General features: G+C 35.0%; 2 protein-coding genes across 4 annotated transcripts in view; both read left to right on the forward strand.

Annotated features, from left to right (window-relative positions):
* Positions 1–8,920, forward strand: part of LOC142343234 (uncharacterized) — a 374,820-nt gene extending 365,900 nt beyond the window's left edge. Inside the window, exons 8-11 of the mRNA XM_075395008.1 lie at positions 2,322–2,425; positions 3,325–3,462; positions 3,823–4,026; positions 8,688–8,920. Coding sequence (XP_075251123.1) covers positions 2,322–2,425; positions 3,325–3,462; positions 3,823–4,026; positions 8,688–8,855 — 614 coding nt within the window. The 3' untranslated portion in view covers positions 8,856–8,920. The remainder of the gene's footprint in view (positions 1–2,321; positions 2,426–3,324; positions 3,463–3,822; positions 4,027–8,687) is intronic.
* The window catches only part of LOC142343235 (uncharacterized), a 595,961-nt gene that overhangs the window by 539,519 nt on the left and 32,848 nt on the right, over positions 1–23,594 (forward strand). The gene's annotated exons all lie outside the window — the stretch shown is intronic.

Below are 23,594 nucleotides of genomic sequence, written 5' to 3' on the forward strand. Positions count from 1 at the left end.
TTGTTTGAACCGGAGTTTCAAAGCAAAATCTGTGATGAGTACGCCCTGAAACGAATCACGATGCCCATGATAAGAGTTTTAAGAGCATGGAAATTTTGTCTGAATTTTGCCAATAGCGTAAAGAAGAAATAATCAAGATAAAGGACGCTTTTATAATCAAAAAGTTGAGCAATCCAGATCTTTGTTGAGAGGATCATGCATGACTATTGCAAAGTAAATAAATAAACAAGCATTTTCTTTTGCGAGAAATATTTGAAAAAAAGAGTGGTCAAGTAAGTAGGATCAATTACCTTTAAAATGCTGTAGTTTCTTTGGATTATTTCCACTTGCTTAGTGGGTGTATACAGAAATCCCGGTAACCTCATACGGTCATATGCCTCTCCCGGTAATCCTACAGGATTATATATGATTTTATCAACTTCCTAGTAATCATGAAAGTCATACAACATTTCGGAGAATTGTTAACCAGCAACAAATGTGACGCTCAGTTGAATTGAAGTGGTCTTTTGTCTGTTTTTTTCCTGGTATTTGTACAGGGTCAGATATGAATACAGAATATCCTGGTAATCAAACAAGGATCAAACACTGAAAACGTGAATATCCTAGAAATCAGATTAGGACAAATGCCAATCACGTTTTTGAAGCATTTTCATTTTTCATTAGATTCCTGCTAATTATAAAATGTCTTATTTGAGTGTACGTCTACTTGAATTGATGTCATCATATTAATTTATGTGTAAAAACTGAAAGCTCAAATAATCGGCCAGGTTGATATGTTTTTCTGTGATTTAGACAAATAAGGAACCTCATCTGTGATTACACGTACTGAACTCCAAGTGAGAATCTGCACTGGGCACGTCTAAATGTAATTCTTCACGAGTACTGATTCATGCAATGAATCATTTCATATTGTTTACATGCCAGACGTGCGTTCATACTGATTTTCATTTCAAACTGCTGAAAACGCAATAATGCGACTCCCTCTGACCCCAGGGAAGCTAGTTGACCTTTTCTGATAACGTGGGGGTTCTTACAAGTTAACCATTCGACTTACAAGTTTTTACTAGTTAAGCATTCGACTTACAAGGCTCTTACAAGTTAACCAGTCGACTTAAAAGGCTCCTGAAAGTTAGCCTTTCAACTCCCGGTGTTCTTACGAGTTAAACATTTGACTTACTTAAATTCTTACTTAAGTTCTTTGAATATAAGTTGTTACCAAATATTATTTCTGCCTATATTGTAGCAAAAACAATTAAACGTTGCATGATATGTTGTAAACAGATACTTCAAAGATATTTAGTCTAGAAAAGTGTGAAATGAAACTATAAAATAAAAATCGGCAGTTAAAATAAAGGGTCACGAAATTGTTTTGAGAAAATGCTGACATATGATTTTCAAACTTCAATTACAGTCAAAAAGGGCATAAATTTTTAGGTACAATTTTAAAAAAGCAATCGTGAAGAAGCCAATTGAGATCTACTGTTCATTAATTGAATTGGATTGCATTCAGTTTTAGAGGTTTGCTGGCACAAAGAACAAACCCCGTATGACTATAAATTGAGTGGAAAACGGACCCAAGTATTGGATGATATTTTAATAAATTGTTTTGTCATTGTTTCGAAAAAAAGTAATTATTTTCATGATTATTATTCAAATTTTTTAAAACAAATTAAACAGCCAGAAACTGAAAGAAAAATAAATTGTAGCAGTTTAGTCTAGTGAGGGAACACAAGAAAAAATAAATAATTTTTTGTTGCGAAAATCAAATTTAGAGTTGATATTTTAATTTAATTGTCGATTGTTTAAAGCTGAATCATCAGTTCATCTGCTTTGATTGTTTTCATAACTAAACTTTTGCAATAAATGGCACGAAACTAGTTTTCAAAAGTAAGTGTAGTACGGCCGGCGATATCCAACTCTAAGAATAGAAACTCGGAATTTATGTCAAGATCGAACGAGGACCTTTTGAAAGGCTTATATTAATTTATATATACGCTTCCGCACAACTGAGACATAGAGTTGATTATACAGAATGCATGAATTAAACAAAGGTTTACCAAAGGCTTAGAAAACTGCAATCAGATTCTCAATCTCTATTGGAGTAATCGGATTTTAATCGAAAAATTTCGGGAAGCAGTTTTTATAAAACTGAACTTACCATGTGCGGATCATTTCGTGCGTTAAAAATCTATCTTTTTCTGCCTACAACCAGATTCTGGCCATTTCGATTATTTCGTTTATCTCAAATAATTTAGTTTGAACGGAATCTGATTGTATAAATATCTGATTTCATAGCATTTAATTTACTCCCTGTATTTTAGTCTACACGGGGAGTGGAGATGGCCTGGTGCGTGCGTTTGACGTCAAAAGTGGAAGTCAGAAGAGGATGTTTGGAGGTCATGCTGAGTCTGTTAACAGCATAGCCGTTAGTTTTATGTAACAATTGATGTTTTGAGTTCTCAGAGAAATTATTTGAATAAATTTTTTGACAGCAATTGGTGCTAGTACTGCGTGGCACATATGAATTGTTAACATCTCTTATTTATAGCAGGCAATTCCCAGCATTTGAAACCGCATTAAGTTGAAGGGTCTATTCCGAGTTTTGCAAATTGAAATGTTACCAAATTTCACTACACATTCACCTCAATTCTCAAAATATTGTTTTCAGCGTATTGTTAAACGTTAACCAAACGATGTTAAAATTGAATGGTGTAAAATTGAAATTTATTGTTGGCACCTTTGAATACCGCAACATTTGTCTAGGAGCTGGGAATTTCAGCCGAACGGGTGCAGAGCCGAATCAGAAATAAAATGAGAATCAGATCCGAATGCTTAAATGGGATTGGCCAAATAATCTGGTTGATTTAAATTAAAGTACAGCAAATGTCGACGAAATTAAAGTACAACGAATTTGCGGTATTGCCGAAAAATCTGCCTGATAATAACCTTTGTAAGATCTGCCTGATAATAATCTTCTAATTTATACGAATTGCTACCTGACCATTAGCATACATCTTGAGTAAAAATTAGTGAAGTTTAGTAAGATTGTTACTAATTTGGACTGTTCTCCAATATTACTATCCAGAACGCAGGCAAAGCTCTGATCAGATTGTGCAGACTCTGGATTGCGTCCTGATCAGACTATATCCAAACAATAGAGTAGCTTCCATATACTCTGCATCTGCGTTGCGCTTTACCGCCATTCTGCGCGGCCCAAATCGGTTTGATCAGAACTGGCTTGGGTCGCGAAAGTCGACCTGGATGAGTCTAGGTCCAAACCTTGAAATGAATTGTTTTGATCAGACTGTGTGGTTGGTTGTATAGATTTTGCCAAATGGGCGAATCTTCACTGGATCCAATGACGGCTGCCTCATCATTTGGGACTCAATCGGAATCAAATCAGATCAGCAGTTGAGAGAAGAGAGGAAGAACAAAGTGCAAAGCAGCAACAATCAGAACAAGGTACCAATTTTATATTTGTGTAATTCATCTGACATAATCAAGCTCACTTTGGATTCACTCACGGTCAAATCTCAGTAAAAATCCCAATTTTATCTCGCCAGATCTTTTAGGAGATCTTTTTGGCCAGATTTTTTTAGCAGATCATATTTGTTAGATCTCACAAGCAATTAAATTTTACCAATTCCCAGAACGGATATAAAGATAAGAATCGTAATCTTACAAGATTAAAATTTTCGAAGTGCAAGTTTTTTTAAGGATATCAGTTTAACTCGTAACGTTATCTAGATCGAGATTGGAATCGTATTCAATATTGACCAGGTGATTAGTTTTCCAGATCTTGCAACTCACATCTTTTCACAGGATGAGCTTCAGCCTGGCAGCAGTAAAGATAGTTCCCAACTTAACGAGAGTGTGAACAGCCGAACATCTCTCAACTCCAGCAGAGGGGGAGGTGCAAGGGGCAAGACAACACCCGAAGTGGCCATCGACATTGACAACAGACCCCCTCCCAACCAGCAGAGGAACAAAAACAACTCCAAACCTCAAGACCCCATGCCAAACCAAGTTAGTACCCGGGTCGAGGTTTGGTGGTGAATTTTTGTAAGAAATGCGGTGAAATGCGGTGAAAAAAAATTTTTCACCGCGTATTTCTTACATGTTTTTGCGGTGAATGCGGTGAATCGCGGTGAATTATTTTTTTATAAAATATAAAAATTTAAACTTGTTTTTCCTTTACCACCGTGAATAAAACGTGGGACTAGCCTTTACTAATTATCGATACAATGACAGGGGTACAAAATGCAAAATTTAACTCACCTTCAGCATTTATTGGGGTAAGGAACGACACTTCCATTAAATTTGTCATTGCGGTTTTATCCTGAAGTAACTGACATTCAGTCAATTAGGTAATCTAATTTGTCACTATGATTGTTTTGAACGCCTGTCTTGTTATGGAGCATAACGATGCGGAATTTTGCAGTTCTTGCATGAGTAAATTTTAATTGCGTCAATCAATAAAAACTTGTTGATCTCAGCGGCCTTTTTTCTATTTTTTTTTGTTTCCAAAATAATGAATTGTTTGCGAGCTGGTTTCTCAGGCTAAGATCTCTGAACTATACAGGAAAGTTATACAGAAATTTATACAAAACCTTTACAGCACCTTTTTAGTGATAAAACCGAAATGGGATCTCCAAAGTATTTCAAAATTTTGTTATTTGGGGGAGATTTTATAATAGCTTTGGGGAGCTGTGTACAACACTTCCAATTTTGCGAACTATGCGATTAAAGTTTTCTGGCTGTAGTTAATCATAAAAACATATATAGATTTAATTTTTCACTCGTGTGAATTACACTTAAGTTTTCTCGTTTCCAAAATCGTTAATCATCTCAAAGTTGCGAGCGTAAAGGGCGTTCACAGTGGAAATTAAGAATACGTATAAACTTGACCTGTGAACAACAGTTTAAAAATTGAGTTAATTTTGAGCATTTAAAGCATTCAATAGACCGTGAAGTATAGATTTCGCGCCTGATGCTCTTTTTTTCGTTTTACATTTTTTCACACTGCAAAGCTGGGAAAAATCAAAAGTTTTGAATGACTTCCTTCTCTCACTAACATCATTTGCGTGCTTAATGTCATTTTTCATCATCTCCTCGTATAACAGTTTATGTCATTTGCGTGATTAGATTTTGATCATAGGTGACTCACCTCACTAAATTAAATGACTTTTGAAATTTAATTTGAATTTGTTCAAAATCAAAGGAACTCAAATATGTGCTACAGGTCCCTTTTGAAAAGCCTTCTGCGGAGTGAATTTTAGCAAAAGTTTTTTTATATAGTATTTTTGAGCGGGATCAGAAATTTGTTCAACCTATATCTGTAACCATTGGTACTATACGGCACGCAAGTCTATTTTGCAGCTAATGCGGCAATCTACCTGCAATGTTTTTAATTATTTTTCTTTTTGTTCATAATTGAAAAAATCAAAAGGCTCAGACTAATTGTTCAGAGTGTCACAATTTGAAAACAGTGTTTTTGAAACAATTAATATTATTTTGATTATGGTTGTTTCTCCAACATTTCATTAAAAAGAATATAATATTCAAAAATGCAAATTTCTGGAGAGAAAAATCGCCTGCAGTTAAAAGGAAGTTGCTTCTTTAGATTCCATTAAGTTTTTGCTCTGATATTGCTTCTAATGTTGTTTAAAAATACTTAAACTTAGTGGAATCAGATGTCAATTGGCCCCGCAACTATGGAAAATCTTATCCAGAAATGTTATTTCTTTGGACGAAGTTTTGTATACTTGCGGCAAACTGTTAACTACTCCCACTATCTTTTTTATAGCTGGAAGCTGTAAGCTGAGCGTAGCTATATTGCGGTTCTCTTGGTTTTTTTACGACTCGAAGAGGAATATTGGTTTTCTTAAGGTTTTTTTTTACCGGAAATACTATTCGTTCAGACACTGTTTTGACCTAAAAGCGAAAGTGAGTAAAATTGCCGTGTGAACTAATTTTTTTCCGAGCGAGAGAAGTTTTTTGATCATGCGCCGCGTTTGGTGAATGACTTTTTGACTTTAAAAAGTAGTTTTTGACTGAATGGCATATATAGATAACCGTTTTTAGCCGTTTTTTCGCCTAAGTGGCCCAGTTTTTTTGCCTGTAATTTGGTTTTTTGTAGAAATAAATTTTATTGGATGCTATATTGAAATTTCAATCTCAGAAATTGATGCCACAGTGTTTTGCAGAGCCCGAAAATGCCTTTCAAGTTCAAAACTGGAACATATTTCTTGATTTTTTTGTTAGTTTTTGCATTTTTTTCATTAATTTCTTCCTTTTTGGATCTTCTAACCGTATTTTTGTCAAAAATCAGTTAATATGGCAACTTCTTTTTGACATTTCATATACTCAACGCCTCTTTCTACCTCGATGTAATTTTGTTTTGTAAAATTGTACATTTGCTAATCCGATTTTGGTAGTTTTTTCCCGATTTTTGTCCGTTTTTTGTTTGTGTTTTGATTTTAATCACTAGAAACAGTCTTTCTGAGCAACATGAGGGACTTTAATATCGTTTCAATACAATATCAATCATTTTTTGGCATTAAGTTTTTGAAAAACACTTAAAAATTTTTCGTAAATGCAGTGTTAAAAATTTTTTAATCTTTTTTTTGCAAAATGTTTCCTATGTTTTTTTATGTTTCAATTCTGCTTTTTCCTATTTTTTGTTCTCTTCAGGAGAATATATCTCTGTATCGGATGACTCGTTATCTTTTCTATGTCTCGAATAATTAACAATGAAATGTATTCGTTTTTCTTGATTTTTAAATTTTTCTACTTTCAAAAATCAGGAATGTCTTTTAATTACAGTGTTCCTTGCATTGTGTCCATATTCTTCACATTCTGGTTAGTATCATTCTAGTTTTGTCCTGGCACCTACATTTTTTCGGTATATTGATTTTTTCGGTTGTTAAAAAATTGAATCATTCAGCTTTTTCTTCGATTTTCGTAATTTCTTTGTTTTGCAATTGTTGTCATTCAACATAAGGCAGTACTGAGAGTTTGCTAGCAATCCTTTTCCAAATTTTCCTCTTCTTACTATTTACTGCAACTGTCTTCCGGCCTTGGTATTAATTCAAACGATTTTTTGCCTTTGAATATTCTGCTGCTTATGTCTTCTATGATCAATTTAATTTTGCAATTAGTATGAAATCATGTTGTCTAGCATATGTACAACAAGCAAGAAGTATGTGTTGTTTTTTGTCTTAAATGCAGTGATTAGAATTCTAATTGTAGTAGTTTTCTGGTACTTAAATTTGAGCATTCTTTTTGAAAAATTTATCGTAGTTGCTTGATTATTATCTGCCGATTGCTTTCGCGATCTTTTTGAGATTAGTATCATGAGCTATTTGAGGCCAATTGATGGCTTTGTTAGTTTTTTCAGCTTAGCAGTTTTTTGGCCATTTTGATTATTTCTGACTTTTTTCGACGTTACGAAACGTTTTCAATAATATAAAATTTTGCTGCATCTTGTTTCTCTCGGTGACAGTGTTTCAAATTTCACCAATTTATTGATCAGACCTGGGGAGGTAATGAGTTAAAGGTTTAAAACGAAAGGTAACGGCTTCCGCTGCAATTAAGGTTTTTGTTTGTGAAGTTCTGACGCTTCGAGTCGCTTCCGGAATTCTTCCGGCTTTGTTTTTTGTTTCGTCGTCTGACGCTCTTTTTTCGTTTTGCATTTGTTCACGCAGCAAAGCTGAAAAAGTCAAATTTTCTGAATGACTTCTTCGTCTCACTAACGGCATTTGCGCGCGTGACGTCATTTCTCACTCGTTTTAGCAAACGTTTTTAGGTTATTTGCGTGATTAGATTTTGATCATACGTGACTTACTTCACTCAATAAAATGACTTTTGCACTTTAAAACTTAAGTTTAATTTGAATTAGTTTAAAGTCAAAGGAACTCATATGTGCAGTAAAGGTCCCTAATAAAAGGCTTCTGTGGGATAAATTTCAACAAGCTTAATTAATTTATCGCTGAATGTTTTTTACCTAGTTTTTTGAGCGGCGTCGATTTTTTTTTTCAATTTAGATCTGTATCTGTTTCTATCTCTATTATATGGCACGCATGTCTATTCTTTCGCAGCTATTCCGGCAATCTGCCGGCTATGTTAAAGTATTTTCGATAAATTTTTTGCAAGCTTTTTTCAAAATCTTGAGCTTTTTTAAGTAATATCCCTATAAGTTCTTTGGACAGTAGCTCAGGACACGTTTTGATGGTTTCTTTGTTCTTCTGGTAGTTTCAGGCCACACGCGTAGCTTACTTCCCCCATCCTCAAAGTGAAATTTCCCGAGGATTTCACAGCTGAAAGTTAATTGAGCTGAGCTTTTAGAAACATATATTAGACATATATTATATAAGTTCTTGAGACAAGTTAAGAAATCACAGTTCAGCGGAAAATCGTATTCCTCCCGTGTTTTGGTTCTGATATTTTTTATTGGCGTTTTCAGACTGCAGATCTTTTTTTAAACTCTTAATAATTTAAACTCTTAATAATTTATTCACTCTCGAAAACAGTTTTTGAAATCTGTACTCGATAAATAAAACTTTTGCTTAGCGTTGCCAAAATTTTTCAGATCAAGAATTAACTTCTGCGAGGACAAATTTTTCTGTTCAAAATTTCTTCAAATTTGTGTTACTAGCTGCGCACTTAACTTATCTCTCACTTTGTAGGTAAGGCAGCGAACTCCTCCAGAACAGCAACAGCAGCAGTCGCAACAGAAGAGGAAACAGCAAGATGACCTTGACCCCGGTGAGCAGCAGAGACAGAAACAGCCCTCAGTCGCCTCATCCAGACCCAAAAGCATTCCTATGGACGATCTGGATGACGAATTTGACTAAATCATTTAACTGTTGAGATCACAGCAGATTGAGCGTTGAGATCTGGTTCATAACCCATACGCAGATTGTACTACCCCGATCTTTAGCGAAGTTTAAAACAAATTTTTAAGAGAGAACGCAAAACAATTTCTGCAAGAGGTCTGTGCGACAGTTTGTTTTCAAGGATTCAAACAATTAAAATGGAGGGATGTGAAGTGGGCGGGGGGGGGGGGGTGTCTGGAAACGGATCTCAAATCAACTGCGACAAATTGCCTTATTTCAATTTCTTTAATCTGAACTCGAATTTGTTTTTCGAGTATTAATTAAAAGAAATCAAAATCATTTCTGTGGTTTTACTACAACCTTATGCTTCATTTATTGTATTGAGAAATAATGATATGCTATATTGATAAATCTTGTCAGAATTGTCTGACAGAAAAGTCAATTTGAGAAAACTTGTTACCCGGGATGACAAAAACTTAAATCATTTTAATCAATAAATTAATTAAAAAAAGTAATTAAATATTAGCAAAACTACAATTTTGTCATATATGAAAGTTCTATGACTGCAATTTTCCCATATGCACCCGATCGATGAAAAAAGACTTTTTCGGATGTTTCTTTGCGGTCCGTTTTCGCGCTTTTTTGGGATTAATTTTAAAAATCAGTTGTCATTGTATTACTGCAACTTTTCACAGACGCCAGAAAATGAAGCTGAATTTTACGACTTTTTAAATGTTGAGGTCACCCCGGGTATTTGTTATACGCTTCTTGCAATGATGAGATTTAAATTTGCGGTTGCCTAACAATCAAAATACAAAAAGATCGAAACTGTAAAATAAAAATCTTTCTGTTTCTATAGATTAAGTCACATGCTTAATGTACTCGAACTTAATGTAAATAAAATGGACGCAGCATATGTATATATGTGAATAGATTTATGAAAACAATTTTTTATCACGAATTTTTGAGTTATAATTACAGGGAAACGTATCGAAGGCCCATCCAGCTTTGAGTTATTCTTGTATTCTGAGAGAGACTATGCCAGTATACATTGCTTATCATCTGGAAGAAAATCTATGAAAAAGGTAAAAATGAATCGTAGCACGATTCTTAGGTACTCCATCAATAGAGTAAGCGAGAAAATATAACATCAGGCTAAACCAATAACTGTCAGAAAAATCAGCTGAAAAATGTTGCTGAAAACCCCGAGTTGTAGCTGCTTAGTTAAAGAAGTCAGCAGTCTATACGACTTTCAAGGCATTCTTTTTTTGGTACCAGCAAACGTACATATGAGAATTGGTACAATCATTACAATGTTTTTGTATTCGAATATAAAAATAATTGGCGTAGATAGTTGGGTAATTTTTTGCTCCTTCAACAGATTTTTGTCTGATCAGTGATCAATTTTATATCAATCAAGGTTATAATACTACCAACAAAAAAACTAGTCACCGAAATTTACAGATTTTAGCTGTTAAAACAAATGTCCCAAAATGGAAAAAAATTCTGATTACTGTAATATATAAAGCACCAAAAATGAACGCTTTTGAGTTTGTTGACACTCTTAGGAACCATTTATTTGAAATCAGAGAAGAAAGCAATACAAAGCGTATTGTCTGTGGTGATTTTAACATAGACATCGTGGATGAGTCAAACCGAAAACAAAATCTTATACAGAATCTACATGCCTTAGGATTTGAGCTTGCGAACAACCCTAAAGATTTTACGAGAGTGTCACAATCAAGCCAATCAACAATTGACCTAGCTTTTTTCAAATTTTACCGTTCAAACACATGTCCAAAATTCGTCAGCGAGTGATCATTTTGGTGTCATCATAGAATCAAGATCAATCAACTCAAAGAAAGACAGCAAAAAAAGCTTCGTTTCGCGAAATTGGAAAAAACTAGAAAAGTTGGAAACAACACTCCTATTAAATAACAAAATTCGAGAAAAATTTGAAATTTACCCGTTCCCAAAAAATATACTCACTAGCTCGGAGATGTTAGAAATTTTACAAAGACAATTGGAAAAAGTACTCGACGAAATAATACCTCAAAAAAACATAAAACCACAAAGTGAAGGGAAGAGATGGATTTCTAAAGAAGTGAAAAACCACTGCTCTAAGAAGATCAAGCTTTAGAAAAAATTTTTAGATAATAAATCTGAAGAGACCAAAGAAAAATTCAGAAGGCAGCGCAACAAATGTAAACAATTAGTTCGCAGATCAAAGAAAGATTTTTACTCAAAAATTTTCGGTAAAGAAAATGACAAAAATAACAAAAAATTCTTCCAGTTTATTAAAAACTTGACAAACGAAAGGAGCTTAGGCCTTAACCATGATCCATCGAAAGATATATCGGCAACAGTGCTCAGTGGTTTTTTGTTGAAATAGGACCAAACTTGGCAAAAAAATTCAAAAACAACTTTGAAATATCTAGCATACCACGGAATGAAAAATCATTGTTTCTACGCAAAACAGACAAACTAGAAGTGTTTAATGAACTCAAACGTTTGAACAACAAGAAAAGTCTACATACTTTTGGACTATCAAATTTTTTTCTTTAGATTGTATCACCAACAATTTCAGAACAGCTTAGTCAAATTTTCAACAAATGCTTCGAGGAGGAATGTTTCCCAAATTTGCTTAAAATTGGAGTAGTGATACCCATTCAAAAGGAGGGACCAAAGAATGAAGCCGGAAATTACCGACCCATCTCTTTAATACCAATCTTGGGCAAACTTTTTGAGAAACTTTTGCACAAAAGAATTTTAGATTTTCTTATAAAGCATAAGGTCTTCCAACGATTGTCAAAAATTGTGAAATTACCATATTTGCAGACGACACAAAGATTGTTGGAGATTATAATGAAAACAGTCATCGATTGGAGCTAAACAAAATTTTGGAATGGATGAAAAACAACAAACTTATACTGAACGAAGCTAAAACACAGTTAAGGTTGGTTGGAAAAAAAGCTGAACAATCAGACTATTTCACCTGGAATGACGCTGAAATTCAAGCCGAAACAGTTGTGAAATATCTTGGCGTCCTCATTGTTTATCGACTTGACTTCAGAGAACATGTAAATTTTGTTGAAAAACAATGCGCAAAATTCATAAATATTTTATATCAAACACGCCAATTTCTAGACAAAAACCTTCTAGTAAAAATTTTTAAATAATTTGTTCAACCTCGTTACCAATACGGAATTTTAATTTACGAAACCACAATCAAGCCGATCTTAACAAAGTTACAGAGACAACAAAATTTTTTTTTCTCGAATTGTCTTTCAATTAAAGAAATCGGACGAGGTTCGCACGACAAGAAAAAAGCGCGCAATAGCCTCAATTTTTGAACTACACGTTTATGAAGTATTTAAGCTACAGGTTTCAATCCTACGCACAACCCATCCACATGAATCAGTCAACAGGTTCTTAGAAATACGTGAAATTGAAAAGTCATTAAATGATACAAAGAGACTAAAAAGTTTACCTACCATTCATAAACTTACTAAGCAAAACAGAAAACGGTTATCAGTCAGAGTTCGCTTACTATATAACGTACTGGCACAATTTGACGAAACAGTAATAAGAAAAGCAATTGATTGTGAGCAGCAAAAGTTGAATGATTTTCTTCATAAAGTTAGGGACAACTACATTTTAGACTCGGAAGCTTTTAATAATCTTTTTTGGTAATTAGTCCATTTTACTGGGTTCATTGACGTCTTTCACTAGCATAGAACAAGTATTTGCAATTGACGACTTTTTTTTCAAAAATGCAAAGTCAAGGGAAAATTTATGGGAGAAGAAGCTCTAAAGCGGCCCCTCACACAGGCTTTCAGCCTTTTGGTGCTCGCGCGGTATACATGAATGGTGACTGTATTCTTTGTATATCGCAAACGAATTTATTATTTTTATAATCATTTTGTTCAAAAACTAAAAACTATTATTCTTAAAGCTTCAATATTCTTCTTTTGCGGTTAGGTTAATCTACGAAAATGTTATCTGCACTTTCCGAGCTTTCAACATTAGTTGGAGCAAGGTGTATTTTTCTCTTAAGTATTTATGAGAAACCTGCTACTTTTATTTGTATTGTGAGATCCTCCAACCCGTAGGAAGAAGTCGAGAGAAAAGGCTCAAACTCTAGCACATGGCACCAAAACAATCGGTAAACGGCAAAAGTCGGCGATGATTGGCTTCATTAATTCGAGTATTAAAGTAAAGACGAGCAGTAAGTTATAAACCACTAGGGTTTTTCTCTTCGACTAACGAATCCAAACCACCTGTCTAATATATATGCATTGAAGGCATCTGCCGCTTAGAACGTGGGCCAATCTCCGGGATGTACTCTTTGATTCAACAAAATTAAATTGGGGAAGTGTTCAGCTGCGTAGGTGCGAACTGTTTCCTGTTAGGAAATTCACAATTAGCAATACTTGATAAACACCGTCAAAGTACTTGCCTAATAGAAAGAAATTTAGAGTACGATTGCCTAATTTGGACAATTCGGCGCTTAGGGTTGTTAACGGTTAAACAGGTAATCACTAAGAAAAAATATGGTGCTAAGTAAGAAAAAACGTGGTGTCAATGAGCCTGCAAAATTCGTGGATGGCAAATATTTGCTTGAAACTTCCAGACCAGCATCTCCCAAGGAAAAGTTGAAGAGAAGGACTTAGATGGGTGAAATTTCACCTCCTGTCTTTGTGGTCACGTTCAGGTGAGATGACGTCGTTGAACCTTTTTTGACACTTTTGAGGCACTCTCTATTGTCTACAACAAAACGGTACCATCATTTGATCAGAAATACTAGCAGGGGTACTTCAACGTCCAACAAATCGTTCTACTCCCATAACACATGAAATGATGTCCAGAAAAAAATACGATATCAACATAAAAGTCGAGTTGTCGAAAAAGCGTAGGGAAAATTTCTTGACTTCTCGGTACATCAAAGCACAGTTGAGTATATTTGTGCAAAGTAGTTGAGTCATGTGTTCCTGAACGGTGGAGACTAGTATGCGAGTCTCATCACTGGGAGGTCAGCCATAATGGGCTGAATAGATGCGGCACAGAATATTCTGGAATTGAAACAGTTTTTCTTTTCTGAAAACAGCGAGGAATTCAATCTAAGGTTAGTGTTGAGTTGTTAAAAGACTAATCGGAGATAGTTTATGTCCTGGTGCTGACGTTGAACGCGGTTAAGATGTTTAAGACGGTAAAAAAACCGTTTATCAACTTCAAGACTGTATTCTAGAACTATAGAATGCAACCAGATGGCCGGTTTAGATCATTTTGCCCAATTCAAAGGTTGAACGGAGCAAAATGGCTGGCCCATTTGAAGCGTTCAGGAACATGGAGTCCTTTTGTTTTGGCGAAACAGACACTGAGGTTGACGGTCAACTTTGCCAGGTTTAGTGGGATCGGTGATACTGCAGTTCGCCAAACGGTTGCAGTCGTGGGATGTTAACAGATCAAGTGCCTAGGCAGTTTTGAGTAACAGATTTTAATAAGATCCGAACTTATTAATTTCATGCAGTTGAGTGGGAGATTCCATATTTGACTTATTTAGTGATCATTCATTGATGTTCTTGCTTTGCCATATTCCTTGGGTGTTATAGAAAGTTAATCACTATTTTTGGTGCTTGGTTTAGTTTTTAAGTTCTGCATTCTTTCAAAATTTTGGCCATTCATCAAGATATTTGATTAAAACCACCGCAGATATAACAAAAAGTGTGTGTGGCTGGAGAACAATTGATGTGGCATTTTTTTTCGTCAACAGTAATGTGCTGCAAAACCTCATACTCGCAATTTCCGATATATAATGGAATTTTTCGGCATTTACTCGTAAAACTAAATCAGTGCAAGAATAGTGATGCCAGTCTACATGAAAACCCTGTTTATATTCACTGACAGAGCTTGACAGGTGTTTTGATCAAACAATCGGCCAAGAAAAACAGCTTGCACTTCCAGCTTTGGAAAGATCGTTATTTTCATGTCCTTCATGGCTTCACCCATGCCCGCCCACTTGGTGTAAGCATCCGAGGATGAAATGCAAAAGACATTGAAAACTCATTGCTTGTTATTGCCAAAAATGTGCAATTCCATGATATCGAAGGACCCGAAAGGCAGTCTCTGGCGTTCTAATTTTTGCCAGCTTAGTTAGTTCTTACACTTCATTTGGTGGATCATTCAACCATTTTCGTTTTAAATGCTTGTCCCATTGCTGTCTACTGACAGTTCAAAAGTCCTTTAGAAGCATTTGACCAGTAACGGCGAATGGCTCCTCTAGACGAAGAGGACTCAAATACCTTAACACTAAATTCAGTATCCAGCGCTGTGATAGGTATTTTCTGTGTTTACTTGACATAACTCAACTCACAGCTAAAATCTAAGATGGCACAAAATTCCATTGATTGATTGCTCGTTGCCAACTTTTGCCTTAATTGTTTGACGTGAACTATGAATTTGAAGCCAGATTTTCTATTTTGCTCGAAAGTTTGGTATGCGTGAAGTGGTAGTTAGGTCCGGTTTTCCACATCGTTGCTGTTGTCTGACGCTTTTTTTAACTCTTTTTCTTAATTAAGAACAAATGATTCAAAACCCCATCAATTAGAGATCTGGTGGAATACTTATCAAAATATAGTTTTTAGAATAAGCTCGTTGGCGAATTCTGTGATTTTATAACTAAGTCAGAGAAATCTCCCGCTACGGATCCTTTTTGAAATTTTTCATTAACAGATTGTGAAAATTTGATCTAAATACTTTTTCTGAAGTTTGACTGAAAATTACTTCTGGGATAAAGGCCTGCAAATTTTAATCATCATACGTTGAATATTTTTAATGTTTGTGTTCGTACATTTTTGGATGAACAAAGACGGAGCACAAAGGTACAACATAGCTCTAAAATGTTTCCCTATAAATATTCCAAATGAGGGTACAATTGCAGGAACATGCAACACTAACGTCGGCTTTCGACTTCAGTGCTTTCATCAAGATGTGTTTGAAGAGGCAACTGTAGCTTGAACGCAGTTATAGTTGTAATAAGTTTCTTCAGGTCTGCGATTCGAGCTAACTGAGTGGCTATGCCGAATATTGCAGAAAGAAAGCTGACAAAAAAGGCAAAACAGATCCCAGGTTGAGATGAGGGACTCCAGTATTGTCTGATTGGACAAACTACAATTATGCACATCACGCGTCGAGATTTTACAGAGAAGTAATGATTGATCTGCGTTGACTATTTTCACCGCAATGTGCGCACATCTTTCAACAGTGACAGCAAGGACTTTCTGTTAATTCTTCTGTGAATTTAGCGATGCATTCACCGCAATTCAAACAATAGTCACTTGGGAAGGTTTCGAATCTTTAATCGCTTGTTTAATAGACACCTGTCCTTCCAAGGGGCTACCACTCAATTAAATATTCATAAATTTCTTTCGCAATCGAACCCGGTTCACGACATTTATTGGTAAAACAATTGCGATGCGGTATTTTTATGCGTTGAATAAAAAAATTTGCCGCTAAAAAATCGCATTCTTAACGGTGAATTGGATTTTTTCACCGAATTTTACTCCAAAAAACAAAAAAAAACTCAAATCTGGCTCGGGTAAAAATGGGGTAAACCATTCGATTCTTTCAGCATATTTCGTACATTTATATAGAATTTTCAGTGTTTACGCCTGGATCCTAGAAGAGCGTAACTCAGCAACAGAGACTGGCAGCCAACTACTCTAGACTGGCAGCCAACTACATTTATATAGAATTTTCAGTGTTTACGCCTGGATCCTAGAAGAGCGTAACTCTGCAACAGAGACTGGCAGCCAATAGCTAGAGTTCTTCTCTCTTTTATTAATATTTTTCTCCAAATTAGTTCGGAAACTAAAATTTGTTAATTGCTATACTATGAGTATACTATAGATCATTCAACCATTTTCGTTTTAAATGCTCTTCCCATTCCTGTCTACTAGCAGTTCAAAAAACCTTTAGAAGCATTTGAGAAATAACTGTGAACGGCTCCTCTAGACGAAGAGGACTCAAATATTTTAACACTAAGCTCAGTATCCAGCGCTGTGATAAGTATTTTCTGTGTATACTTGACATAACTCAATTCACAGCTAAAATCTAAGATGGTACTGTTTGGATCCGAAATCTTTGCACGCGCCCACAAAATTCTATTGATTGATTGCTCGTTGCCAATTTTTGCCTGAATTGTCTGACGTGAATTATGCATTTGAAGACACATTTTCTATTTTGCTCGAAAGTTTGGTATGCGTGAAGTGCTAGTTAGGTCCGGTTTTCCACATCGTTGCTGTTGTCTGACGCTTTTTTTAACTCATTTTCTTAATTGAAAACAAATAAATCAATATCTCATCAAATAGAGATCTGCTGAAATACTTTTCAAAATATAAATTTTAGAATAAGCTCGTTGGTGAATTCTGTGATTTTATAAATAAGTCAGAGAAATCTCCCTCTACGGATCTTTTTTGATATGGCAAAAGTGTTACAATGAAATTTTTCATTAACAGATTGTGAAAATTTGATCTAAGTACTTTTTTGAAGTTCGACTGAATATTACTTCTGGGATAAAGGCCTGCAAATTTTAATTATCATACGTTGAATATTTTTATTGTTTGTTTTCGTACGTTTTTGGATGAACTGGGTGGGAGCACAAAGGTACAACAAGATTCACCAAGTCTCTTTGTTCAACTTCACGATCTGCATGTAAACCTCAAAACAAATCCATGAAACACATATCAAACCTTTTCTTGTTTCCAATTTTTCCACGGGACGTAAGATGTATTTCTAGCTAAGTAATAATGTAAAACGAAAGTAGTATATAAATAGTTTGTGGGCGAGCTCTTTAGTCTTTACGCGTAGATAAAAAGTAAGTAACAGATTTAATATAGTTCATTCGCTGAGTGAGCATGAGCATTTGCTCTAAAATTTTACCTTATAAATATCCGGCTTGAGGGTGCAGTTGCAGGAACATGCAACACTAACGTCGGCTTTCGACTACAGTGCTTTCATCAAGAAGTGTTTGAAGAGGAAACTGTAACTTGAACGCAGTTATAGTTTTAATAAGCCTCTTTAGATCTGCGATGCGTTCGCACAGCGTGGCTTTGCCGAATATTGCAGAAAGAAAGCTGACAAAAAAGGCAAAACCGATCCCAGGTTGAGATGAGGGACTCCAGTAAGGTCTGATTAGACAAACTACAATTATGCACATCACGCGTCGAGATTTTACAGAGAAGTAATGATTGATCTGCGTTGACTATTTTCACCGCAATGTGCGCGCATCTCTCAACAGTGACAGCAAGGACTTTTTGATAATTCTACTCTGAATTTAGCGATACATTCACCGCAATTCAAACAATAGTCACTTGGGAATGTTTCGAATCTTTAATTGCTTGTTTAATAGACACCTGTCCTTCCACGGGGCTACCACTCAATTAAATATTCATATGTTTCTTTCGCAATTGAACCCGGTTCACGACATTTATTGGTAAAACAATTTCGATGCGGTATTTTTATGCGTTGAATAAAAAAATTTGCCGCTAAAATAATCGCATTCTTAACGGTGAATTGGATTTTTTCACCGAATTTTACTCCAAAAAACAAAAAACTCAAATCTGACTCGGGTAAAAATGGGGTAAACCATTCGATTCTTTCAACATATTTCGTACATTTAAATAGAATTTTCAGTGTTTACGCCTGGATCCTAGAAGAACGTAACTCAGCAACAGAGACTGGCAGCCAACTACTCTTCAGTCTGCAATGTCTGATTAAAGCAAGATGCCTAAAAACGTACATTCAACCTTTTTCGACGAAACGACCAGATTTTGGAGAAACGTGACAATACCTCGCCACATTTATCCACGATATATGACATTTAGTTCCACGATCTGTTGCGTTTAACTAGCCAATAGCTAGAGTTCTTCTCTCTGTTATTAAATTTTTTCTCAGAATTAGTGCGGAAACTAAATTTTGTTAATTGCTATACTATGAGTACGTTCAAACCACCCATTAACCCTTTTTAATCCGCAATTATTAAAAAGAAGAGTTCTGTCTAATTAAGAATCATTTAAGTTTTCGTTTTTTCTGCTTGAATGGCACTTTAGTAGCAATTTTCTTTCTTCAATAGCTGAAAAACACAAATTGTAAACAAATATGGTGGCTACTTCTAAACTTTATCAAATTTGAACTAAATTCGTCCTATTTTCACTGTTTTCCACGCTCGCTGATAACTCTTATTTTGAAAACATGGTCCGTGAAAAAACTCCATAAAACCACTTTTTTTGTGTTTTTGAGCTATTGCCCGCCACTCCCACTTTTTTGAATTGATAGGAAAAATTTTCAGACATGTTATTGAAGTTAATTTTTAATTCAGACAAAAGCCAAAAGATTTTATAAGATAAGATAGTCTTTTTTAAAATCTAAACAATCGGTTGTTTGATAAAAGTTTCTTAAAGAGATTTTGAGACATTTTATCCATATCTGAGTACTTATTTCTAATCAAAAAAAGCTCATACGTTTGATTTAAAATGATGAAGAAATACAAATTACCTTTTGAATGCTAGATTTATGGACTGCAAATATGTGACTCTACGCAGAATTGAAAAAAAACACACTGAATTCTTGATGACATTGCAGCACCCGCTTCTCATTGATAGCAAGAAGTCAATAGATTTTCTATGCAAAACAGTTAAAAACTGCTTTTGTAATCAAAACAACTATAAAAACTGCCAGCTCGCAAAAGATTTCTAAACAAAAATATTTGAGGTCTAAATATTTATGAAAACAAAAATAACGCAAATTTATGACAAATTTCAATTGGCGGCTCTTGTAACTGTATTGCATTTGGTGCTTTAGCGCAATTTATTTTCGCGATGAATTTTAATTCTTAGATCTGCGTCAGCACTTTTTTAGATTAAAATTTTGGAGAGCACCTTCTTGAGTTATGTTTTGACAGCTTACAAATAGTCAAAACAACATAATGCAGAATTTATTTAAAACTTGGTATGCAAACTTCGTTCTTCTTTGCTCTTTTTTGTAAGAATATTAGTCAGGATGTAGGAACCGGACCAACACGTTTTATCTAATACTTCCTCGAAGCTTTATCTCAAACTTTTTAAAACCTAACGTTGACAAAAAATCTTCTCGGTGTATTTACATTTGAACACAATTTTTTTATAAGGCTGCGTAAAAAGATCTTCATGAATCATAATATGTCACCTAAAATTCAACGCAGTTTTGAGCTGTAAGATTTCCGAAAATTCGTTTTAAAATGTCACAATGATTGTAAAAGATACTTAAATTATAAGAGCTCATGTAGTTCTAGAGGACATCAAAACTTTTAACAATAATTTGATTTGACATCAGAATTAATCTGTTTTTCAGCAACTTTTTGTATACTAGAAAAACTCAGTGCCATCTTTTTCTCGCCACGTTTGCTTGACGGCTTTGATTTCACTTTTTATTTCACCAAAATTTTTATCTGTTTTATTTACATCGACTAGAAATAATGGTATTCTCTCATGAATTCTGCATGTAATTTGAAATCTCCTTACTTTACAGGAACACTAGTGTAATAATTTTACGTCAGCGACGTGCACGCTAATGACGTTATACTGGATTTGAACTAAAAATTTCATATTTTTGTTTGTCGTCAGATCTGGAAACTTAGGAGCGACAAATTTATCTAGAAACAGTAACATTTCTTTTTTAAGTACTTTAAATCACGCGAAACAACAGTCAGTTTCTGTTATATTTATTACATTTATTACCAAAATTAACTGATTGTCTAGGAAACAGTCTTGGCTACCCGTTTTGTATGTTAAACCTGAGTCAAGCATACTTTTCTCAAATATGAGTTTTCTGAGTAAGCCTGATGCATTATTCCCCGAAAAAATGGGCATGTTCCCATTTTTCTCCCTTATTTCCCCATATATTTCCAAGTTGGGAATAAAGAGAAAATTTTGAAATTTTTAAGCCTGCCTAAGTATTAGTAGGATCTCATTTTTCCCAGAGGGAAAAATGGGAACTTCAAAATACCCAATGGGAATTGTGGGAAAACGAAGTTAGCCCTGGTGGGAGGTTTCGGGACGGCCCAGTGGGGATCTTCGGGAAATTCAATTTTCCTGGTAAAAAGCAGGAAAAAATACGATTCTCGAATTTTTAGAAAATTCAAAATGTTTAGGGACTACTTAGAAAAATGTTCTTAGTAGTCATACTAGGTCATATATGATTTGTATGATTTCTTAGTTGTCATACAAGGATCATACAAAATATCAAACATAACACTAAAAAGCGTAATTTATTACACTCTAAACAACTGATACCAAAAAAACTCGATCATTGCAGCCATTCTTTAAACAAATATTTTTTTATCATACTAGGTCATATATGATTTGTATCGTTTCTTAGTAGTCATAAAAGGCTCATATATGATTTTATAGTAGTCATACAAGGATCATGTATGATTTCCTAGTAGTTGTACAAGGATCATAATTGTTTTAATAAGTCATAGGTCAGCTTGCAGTGGTTTCAATGGGTCAGCTATTGGTTTTCGAAAGCTTGCGATCTACGAGCAGTATTACCTATCATTTATGATTTCCTTGATTTCATACAAGGATCATATATTATTATCTCCTTTTGACGACGAGAGAAATGTCGAAGCATTCCTTCTACGTTATAGAGGCGTCGAATCTGTTCAAATGCATAAAAATCTGGAAATGCAGACACTGTGTTATGTACAAATTCGACCCAATCATGGAAATCGCTGTTTGTTTATTAGTGAGCTAAACATTATGGAGAAAATGATATGAGAGAAAAACAAAGTTACAAAGAAGTATGTTGAGAAATGCAACGAATAGCATTGAAAAAAAAGTATCCTAGAAAAACTACCAATATGAGCAAATGATTATGGCATTGCTTAGATTGCACCTTTTTGAAAACTGCACAACATGCAGCCATTTAGCGCGCTTTGCTTGTATTTGTTTTCTCATGCATGTCTCAGTCATTCTGATATTTTGTAATCGTGGTGTAAGATTAAGTTAAAAATGTTTGGCATAAAGTCTCGTGATATATCACACGCGACAAGTTATTTCAGTAATTTAAAAGCTATGTTTAGACTTCGGCTAATAAAAAGACTAAGCTTGACCAAAATACAGTTGGGAAAGACATTACCTGGACCAAATAAATTAAAATAAAAATGAAAGGTTTTTTACCCGGAAGACATATTGAAAATTTGTACGAGAAAGGAAATTGGTTAGAACGTTATTTTTGAAGCAATAAATCAATTTATCCAGTGTAATCAGAGATGCAGAATTTCACATTGTTTTCACATTTTTCTTTAAATTAATTTAAGGATTTGCAGAGACAACCACCGAAAAATTTTTGAAAACATTCAAAACACTGGCTGTTACTATTTCTCAATTTGTAGAAGTGAAGTGGCGACCATTATTGTTCGACAAAGCACTTAATTGCCTGAATACACGTTCATTTCAATTTTTTGATTACTAAAGAAGCTCTGCTTCAACGTTTTTTTGTGCTTATGTACAGCTTTTTGAATCCAAACGGAAACAAACTTGTCATTGTGAAAGTTATAATTCTTGTGACTTTGTTAGAGCACTTGGTTATTCTTGGTTACAATTTCATTGAGACCTTAAAAAAGTTCTTTCGAACTTGAACATTTCCCGGCCTCCTTGAACTCGTTCAATTGTGACATATGTATGCGGGCTTCCTTTGTTATTATCTTGTGAGTACAGTTCAGGGTACATAGAACTTGGTTTTTGTGAAAATAGGCAGGAATTTTCATAAAAAACTGATTCTGTACATATTGTCGAAGTTGTGATCAAACCAATTGAGAATCTATTATCGAAGGAGTGGTCCAACCAATTGAGAATCTTCGGGTTTTCCTCAAGGTTAAATCAACTAATCTGCTCCACGATCTTCCGGTTCCTCTCGATGAAGGGGTGTGAGGCGACTGACTAGTCTGATTTAAACTCCAGTTTGTGTTTTCACTTGAACAACATGAACATTGTTGTCAATACCGTCGAATGTTTGTATTAAACGAGCAAGCGGCCAACACATTGGTAGAGTGTTGTCTTCTTTGATGATCATATTATCGTCCACTGCTGGTTTAACGATTTCTGCCCGCCACTTGTTCCGCTGCTGCAATGAAGATAAGTATTCGACAATCCATTTCTACCAGAACTGATCAATCATTTTGTCTATGTTTCTCCAATGTCACGACAAGGTGCTGTTCTTTGGTGAAGATGACTCAGGTATAGCTGTGATGGGTCTTCCAATGATATAATGTCAAGGAGTCAGAGCCAGGGGATCATTGATGTCGGTTGATGGAGCTATGAGAGGGCGAGAATTGAAGGTTGTCTCAATTTGGGTCAGGAGAGCCGTGAGAGCACTGATTTATAACTTAGTCGACCCAACTGTTCTGCAAAGGTGGCGCCTAAAAGATTAACAGCTGCTTCCCAGAGTCCTTTAAAATGTGGCATCCTGGTTGGTATTGTAACCAATCAACGTGATTTTGTCTCGCAAAATTGTTGATGAGATCTTTGTCTGAAATCGAATTCTCCTCAGGCTCCAATGAAGGTTGTCGAATTGTCACTTTAAATTGCTTGGGAAGTTTTGAGTCTTCCTGTGAATCTTTTGAGGGTATCAAAGCGATCTTCTTCGGTTAGAATCTCCACTGGATTTAAGAGTATTGCCTTTGTGGTGAAAAAAATGAAAATAGCAGCTTATGATTTT

The sequence above is a fragment of the Convolutriloba macropyga genome, chromosome 7 (assembly GCF_964194025.1).
Source record: "Convolutriloba macropyga chromosome 7, txConMacr16.3, whole genome shotgun sequence".
Taxonomy (NCBI): Eukaryota; Metazoa; Xenacoelomorpha; order Acoela; family Convolutidae; genus Convolutriloba; species Convolutriloba macropyga.